Raw genomic sequence first — 8084 nt, 5'->3', positions numbered from 1 at the left:
GAGTCCCACAGGTCTGTTGTGTTTGCTGAGAAAATCTGGCATCCTTGAGATGACTCTCTGCTTCATCGCTCTGTCTTTCTGAACCCACTGCAGTATGCTAATCCTTGAAGACTTCCGCTCCCACCTGCCAACCCTCATTATTTTCATGCTATTTTTGAGATAAACAATGTAGAGTAGCTCAGTGCCAGTGAGATTTCCTCCTATTATACAGTAATGAAGATGGAGATTGCAAACAGACCTACAGGCAAAGAAACACACTAAAACTTCATCAAAAATTTGTTACCTGAGTGATTCTTAAACACTGATCAAGTGACTCTTTAAAATTAAACTGAACTCTTTTTACATTTAAAATGTTGGTAATTGCCTGTCAAATGTGCATCCAAGTGGAATAACAGACGCATTACCTTCAGCTAACATGTGGCCGTTAAATGTTCCACTTTTATCACAAATAAATAATCTTACTCCATATGTTAGCTCTAAACTTCACCATGGCATTTAAAGGATAGGTTCACATTTTTTCAAGCCTGTCCTGAAACAATATTCACATGCCCATATACATTAAAAGAGTTATTGGTAGCTGTAATCACTCCTCCTGTACATACTGGCTGTGAAGTGATCCCTTAACATTATTGTAAGTAAGGCTGCCTTCAGCCCGACTTTAGCCCTGTGTGAAAAACACAGCCTTATCATTCATTTGAATGGAGCCAGTCTGTGGGAGTGTCAATGCAGGGGTCTCTGAGGAAACTACACAGGGTCAAACAAAGCTCAACTTTTGGAGCAACGCAATACGACGTCATCCGGCAAGGCGCTGCATTGGCCAATCAAATACATGCAAGCAAGGATTTACTTCCTGGATTACATTTTGTCTTTCCATAACCTGAAGCAACACAAAAATAAACATAGAAATCCGGCCATTAAATCTGACTGTAAAGGGTGCTGACATTGCTGATGTGTAGGTGGAAACGGACACTGTGGACAAGCTGATAAAATACCAGTTGAAGTCAGTCCTGGCTAAACTTATACTTAAAAATATAAGAATGTAATAAGGCATCAGAAGGTTTGTTACGGTTAGGGTTACATTACCTGACCTTAGACCCGATGGGCCAACGTCAGGACATTATGATATAATGTATGATATACATTATATCATCACACATATTTAATTTGTCCCTAAACATAGACAGTCGGTATACTCTAAATCCAAGATAGGTAAAAACAATGAAGACTAAAAGAAATATTACTGGGAGATTCTACTCAAATACAATATGTAGTGCGGTATCACCTGATCAAAGCAGTGGTTTCAATTCTTATTGTATAAATCACATATACATATACAGATATAGATAATAGTGTCTACATTATAGGTCCCCTGCTTCCTTCTCTCTACACCTCTAGCCCTCCCCCAGACTCTTGGATATTCTTGGGCCTTATCTCAAACACCTCTGTCTCCATGCATACAATTAACCCCTTCCCCCTCTCACTGGACTCCCACCCACTCTTGACCATTACCATCATTAGCATAAGCACAATAGCTAAATGGAGAATAGGCGGTGAGCAAAAACCACAAAACCAGTTTCAAAGCTCATTTCTATTGTTTAGCCACTGGCTTGATTTGACCTGTGTGTATGCACATTTGGATGTGGTTACAGAATCATTTTGTACCTTTTTCCACTCTTGCTTTATCTTTTATACAGCACACGGGTTGTCAACGTGAATTAACTTGGCAAGGCTTGACATTTCGTTTTAGGTCATACATACAGCAGACCTCTGCCACTAATGTGGGATGTGTTAAGCTTTCCAATTTATCCCATCAGAGATTCAAATCAAGATGCAGCTGATGGGCCATAAGATTAGAAGTGCTTAGAAGAGAGTTATTGGTTTCACTTCAACCAGAACAAAGACTCACTGACCTGGAAGAAGGACCAATTGATTCAGCGTCGTTTTACAGTTCCCTGTGCTGTAACAATTGCTTTTAGGTATTGTGAAGCATAAAACAACTGGTGGCTTTAACAATTTGTCAGACATAGCCTGTGTTAAGGAGCTGACATGATGAAGCACCACTTACTATAAAGTCATGTACAATACATAGCACCAAAAATGCAGCATTAAATAACCTGGGATATGAAAACTTTTCAAGCAAGAACAAAGCAAAGGCTTGATGCCGGAAGATTTTATTTTTAGTTTACTGATATACAGCCTAACAGCACAGATTTCTTCACTGACTATAATGCAGGCTGTCAGTATCAACAGTACCAATTTCAGACATGAAATGAATAAGAAAAATAAATACACTAAGTACAAATTGAAACTTCTATTATTTAGGGTTGTAACAGTGGCAGTTCTGTAAAACACGCTTGTCTGTGTGCAGTGAAGTGGAACTTCATTAATTGAAAAATAGTAGACATTTACTGAAAAAAAAAAAAAAAAGTAGACAAAACATAGCTTATAAAATATTCCCCAATATTACAAGAAAATAGGTAGTTTGAAATGAAGGATTGTACAAAAAATAAAATATCTTCATTTATATTCAGCTTTCAAGTAAAGACACCACGTAAACATTTCTCAGTAGAATTGTTGGAAAATTGAAACTTAACCAAAAAGGTGCAAGCTGGTTAAGACAATACATTGAACAGAGTAATGGGAATTATTTTAGTGCAAAGTGTGACAAAACTCACAGTTTCTATAATGTTCATACCAGGTTCTTGCCAGAGGAAAGAGCGGCATTTTAAAAGTAGGTCATTAAATCATCTAAAACTTCGGTGCACAAAGTGAATTTCTGAGGTGAGTACATTTAATAATTAAAAGGACAAATATGAACAAGGAACCCTGTTTGTGATGATGTCTGAACAAGGAGAGTAAACTAATCTCTGAACAAATTCTGGCAGCTCTCTACATTCAATGAATTAAAAAAACAAAACAAAAAAAAAACACAACATTAAACCACCATGAATCTCCCAGATCAATCTAATGTGCATCACCAAAAAAAGAATATATTTAAGCATCAACAATCTTACTACAATGGAAACTGTAAAAGGGCCCCAAGTACAGCACTTAGCATCCTTAAAAGGGAATGAAGTAGAAGTAGAAAAGGTTTCAAACAAAATGCCACTAAACAACAGCTTTCAAGTAAAGACACCACGTAAACTGTTGCCAGGAGGGCATGGCATGTGGAACAGACCCACAACTCAGTTTGCGCAACACACGTGCAAATGTCCGGGAGGGAGAAGTGAGCTGAGGTGGTGGTGCAGAGGAAGGACACAATGCATTTAGATGGTAAGCCAGTTAATTTAGACCATGAAAACATGAGGTCAACAATGTATAGGTAGTATGTTTACAATAAAATGCACAGGCAGAGAGACAAATGTGAAGTTTTTGGAGCGAAGAAGTTCTTTAACAGAGCACTCATGCTGGAACCCCGTAACCCCACGGGGTTAAAGCTTTGTACATTTACCCATGAACCAGTGACACCCCATGATGCAAAGCCCGCTTCCACATGTAGTACGTCGAGCGTGGAGTAAAGGGGAAGTAAGACCTGAATTCTTTAAATGTGGGGAAGGATTTCTCCTCAAAGCGCTGCTGCAGAAACAGCTTGGCCTTGGCCTTGAAGTTGGCCAGAGCCACAACATCCATCGCAAACATCTGCTCATCTATGGGAGCCTTGCTGTGAAGGGTGTGCTTTGAGTGTTGGCCATCAAAGGAGGGCACTGAGGAACTTTCTAGATACTGAGGACTCTCAACAAATGGAAGCACATGCTGAGTATCCATCCTCCTCTCCATAATCTTGTTCTCTGTAAGAGTGTTCTCCAGACTCTCAGGAAGGTTAACCACTGCACTCTGTGTGAGCATCTTCTTCTTCCGGTTCTGACTGCTACGCCACAGCCAGTAGAAACACGGGGACATGGAAGGGAACTTGAGCTTGAACTTTGTCAGGGACCATTTGGACTTCTGGACATGCAGCTTTGCAGCATCTCTGAGCTGCTTTTTGCTCAGGTATGCCAGCCTGAAACTTCTGTGTTTTCGCCTGCAGATCCTTGTTCTGGCTACAACAGGCTGGGTGGTGGTGGGCAGGAAGGGCAAAAGACTTTTTGGACTGTGACTCTTGTCTGCATCTGAGCTGTCCTCACTGCTGCCAACACTGCCTTTGTAACCTCCGTTAAACAGCATGGCCTCTCTCCTCCAGTTGTAGTAGGTTGATCTGGAGATCCCTGGGAAATTTCTTTTGAAGATCCTGAAGGGGAGGGAGGCGTTCATAGCAATGCAGTTTTGCAGACAGCGCTTAGCTTCCTGCATATGAGCGACATTCTGGGCCCGGTCCAGATCCAGCTTGCCGAGGCTGAGGCCAAACATACCGGCCACGCTGTCGTGGTGGTCTGGCTCGGGGTCCTGCTTTGCTTCAGGTGAAGACCAGGCCTCCTGTTCCGTGCTCTCTCCAGGACTGATCTCTCCGGCCGATGATGAGGTGGAGAAGGTTCCTCCGGATTTCAGAAGCTCGTGCTTCCAGTTGTAGTAAGACGACCTTGAGATCTCTGGGAAAAACTCTTTAAACTGGTGCAGAGGGATGAGTTTGCCCTCCAGGTAGCAGGCCTGCAGGAAATACTTTGCCTCGTACCTGGCTGCTGACTTTTTGCAGTGCTCCTGCGTCTGCCTCTTCCAGCGGTAGAAGGTCCTCTTGGTGATGTTGTACTTGTCCTTTAGACTTAGGTAAGAAAGCTGCGAGTCCTGGTTCAGCAGCTCCTCGCTCTTGAGTGGCAACTCCCTCTGCTCACTGTCAGGGCTTCCGATAGTGAGGTCACTTATCTGGACTAGTGCCACAAAATGATTTGGCCTGAACAAAGACTCGGACTGCAGCTCACCAGACCACATGATGTGGAGGGTTAGTGTCTCAGAGTCTTTCGTCCTGGTCCTTGGACATATGACACGGTTGAAATAGGGTCGGATCTTGAGATTGAACATTGGGTAGATGGAGTAGATGTTGAAATGCAGGACAGATGACAGGGCATACACATGCCACATATTGGCGTAGGAGCCGGGGAAGCAGGATGCTTTGACATCTGCATCAAAGATGGCCTCCAAGACTGTTACAGGCAGGTTGAGCATGTCCTGAGACTCTTCGGCACAGAGACTGAAGCGAACCGCTTGAAGCATCACTTTTGAATCGATCATTCCAGACAGGTAGTATCTCTTCCACAACACCATTTCCACTACTGTCCGTACCTGTGGGGAACAAAATTACTGCAATTAATATTGCAATCATTAAGTGTACAAACAAATAGCTAGAATAATTCTGCATTGATGTGAAACAGACCACAGAGACAGTTAATAAATCATCACTGCTTACCTGTAGCTCCAAGCTCAGTTCAGTGTTGCCCACTAACAGCATGCTAACAGCATCGAACAGTACGTTGCCCTCTCCCTTGCAGTTTAGAGGCAGGAGGCCCAGGGGTGCATCAGTTGGATACAAGCCACGAGCAGTGTCATCAACGCCTGCCCACTCAGGGAAATCCTGACAGGGGGTCCTTGGGAGCTGGAAGGGAGCGAGAACCTGGTCCACCTCCAGGGCCACTCTGGTCAGGGTGTCCAGGCCAGAGCTCTCTGTGGCCTCCTGGAGCTCCCTAAGCACAGAAAGCATGATCTCCTTCCTCTGAATCATACCTAGGGATCTGATGAGAGCTACAGGGGAGAAGAAAGAGGATGAGATGGTGAACAAAAATAAGAAGATAATGGAAGAGCAGAGGGAAGCTCCAGATGATTCTGATAAGTTTAGTAGTCTAAAACTCTCAAAACTATTAGCTATTAATAGGCATGCCTGAGTTACTAGACTAGATAATGTAGATTATTGCGGTCTATTCACTGGCAGACAACAGCTGCAGTCTGATAAAAGAAACTGATCTTGGACTCATCACAAAATACACACATCTCACATTCTAATTTATTGCACTGGATTAATTCCTGCAAAATAAAGAATTATTGGAAATACACTGCTCAATTATTAAATACATGTCCTCCTCATTGACTCAAATCTAACATTTTTCCCCCTGCTGCACCATGGCTGTGTTTAAGGTTGGGCCTTCTACAAATTACATTTAAGCAAAAGTACATAAAATTCTATTAGTGTGTTTTATAGTATTTTTTTTTCTAACTGCAAAGTATTTATGACTCATTTCTTCATCTGAAAGATGACTGAAATCCAAAGTCACTACAACAACAATAAGGCCTACTTTGCGTGGCGCATATGCATGTTGTTTTAGGTTCTAGTTGTGCTAATGTTCTAGGTTATTAATTTGCTCGTCTGTGTAATTTCAAAGACTTCATTTATCTTGCGATATTTAAATCTGTGCACGTGTAGGTCCTATCAGTTAGGCTCTCCACTTAAACAGAACGAAACATAAAACGCATATCTTAATAGTGGGGGAAGCAAATTTCTCTGCATTAATCGCAACGCAAAGCATTAATGGAAACGGTTGTTTTCTTACCTGAACTTCCAGAGACAAAAAAATAGACGCAAATTAAGTCGTTTGCTTGTAGAGCAGGGATTTACAGCTGATAATGTTGATCTCTTGGTGAGTTTCAGTCCATGGTGTGCGTGCAACTCCGGAGTGTCCTGTCCTCCGGTGAGCGCTGGAGATTTTGGGAGTGATAAGGAGCACCTCCCTTCAGGAAATTGTTAATCGTCGATTCGCTTTTTTTTGTCTCTGAGTCGAGAAACACCTCCTTCCTACCCCCTCCTCCTCTTCCCTCCTCCAGTAGACTACAGCCAGGGTCAATTTCAATGTGAAGTGTTAACAAAAGCCAATGTGTCACGGGGCAATAAGAACACAGAGGCAGGTATCGGTGCTTTTAGGTTTTTAATCAGCGCGTTTTTGTTTTGTTTTTTGCTTTTCTAACTCCAGATGTCAAAAGTTCACTTTCAAGGTTATTTGTCAAGTCTCTCTAGGTGTCAAAGCAAAAACATCAAGCAGGGTTATTTTTTGTGCCTCATAAATTCAATTCAAATCAGCTTTATTGGAATGAATGTATAACAAAAGTATTTCTCTCCTAACTCTTATGTGGTTGTTCAAAAATATACTTTGTAGGAAATTTACTTTTATTGCTTCTTAAATATGATTAAATTCTTCTTCAGTGTCAAAAGACAGAAGAAGAAAAAAACAGAACTTTTGTAGCAGCGACCTTGCTCTTTCTTTCACACTTTACTATGAATTAATTTAGTATTTATTATTTAGTCTGTACTCCAGAGACTAGTGTAGGCTGGTTTGTGGATTAGAGTGGATATGTGCAGACAGGGTGTGGACATGAGCTTTATTAGAGGAGAGGAGGGCTCCCGAGCTCTGGGTCTGCTTGTTTCTTCACTGTATCGCTTTTAACACCTCCTCTCCTGCCTTTTGCAGGATTTCAGTAATCAAGGCCTTTTGTTCCACACATGCACAACAATCCCAGCGACTGTCCCCAACCCCCGGCACCCCTACTGTAGACCCCAACACCCTATGGCTTTTTTCTCCATGCACACACACACACGCTCACACACCAGGGGACAGAAGCATTTGGCCCCCACTGATCTGTCCATTCCAAGCACTTGGCAGACAAGCTGGTGCCTGAGTTCACTGGGGTTCATGGCTTTGACCTAAAGCTTATCAGCAATTTGGACAATGTGTGAGTGTGTGGCGTCCCCCATGTGGGGGTTTACAAAAGAACCAGCACAATTTCACCACTTTGGTTTGTAATACTGACATAGCAACCTGAGATAATGCATGCAGGCGCCCGCTTGTTAATAGTATGGTAATATGTGTGTGTGTGAATAAAAAATTCCCTCTCTTGATAAAGCGCTCCCTTCACTTGCCTTCTTTGACCTAAAATGTTTTAGAAGTTACTGTCTGTTGAAATTCTTGAGGCAGTAAGATTACTGTTACCTTACATTTACTGAATATTGTGAAATGACTAAGACGATATGTTTTGTAAGGAAAAGGTCAAAGGAAGTGTCTGAAAATTTCATCAAAGCAGTGGGGCGTAAAAGAGGTCATGCTGAAACCATATGTGCACCATTTCATTTTAAAAGCCACTTTTTCAATAGTCAATTATTTAATTAAGGA

At 41.9% G+C, this 8084-nt stretch overlaps 1 protein-coding gene across 1 annotated transcript; it reads right to left on the bottom strand.

Moving 5' to 3' along the window:
- Positions 1-2155: 2155 nt before the first annotated feature.
- vrtn (vertebrae development associated) lies at positions 2156-6627 on the bottom strand. Its single transcript, XM_038727469.1, has 3 exons — positions 6474-6627; positions 5339-5670; positions 2156-5214 (listed from the first exon to the last, which is right to left on the bottom strand). Exons 2-3 carry the CDS (start codon positions 5648-5650, stop codon positions 3448-3450), a joined length of 2079 nt encoding a protein of 692 aa, XP_038583397.1. The 5' UTR covers positions 5651-5670; positions 6474-6627; the 3' UTR covers positions 2156-3447.
- Between the last annotated feature and the right edge of the window lie 1457 nt (positions 6628-8084).

This window comes from Micropterus salmoides, unplaced genomic scaffold (genome assembly GCF_014851395.1).
Source record: "Micropterus salmoides isolate LMB-PRFRI ecotype aquatic unplaced genomic scaffold, ASM1485139v1 Ms_hic_scaffold_18, whole genome shotgun sequence".
In the NCBI taxonomy this organism is placed as follows: Eukaryota; Metazoa; Chordata; class Actinopteri; order Centrarchiformes; family Centrarchidae; genus Micropterus; species Micropterus salmoides.
The sequence above is the reverse complement of the archived record's forward strand: the minus strand, read 5'-3'. Positions and strand labels throughout refer to the sequence as shown.

Excerpts from the sequence above, each read along its gene's own strand:
- vrtn (XM_038727469.1), bottom strand. The coding sequence starts at position 5,650 with ATGATTCAGAGGAAGGAGATCATGCTTTCTGTGCTTAGGGAGCTCCAG. Across the intron at positions 5,215-5,338 it reads AACTGAGCTTGGAGCTACAG|GTACGGACAGTAGTGGAAAT; the intron begins GTAAGCAGTGAT and ends TGTTCCCCACAG.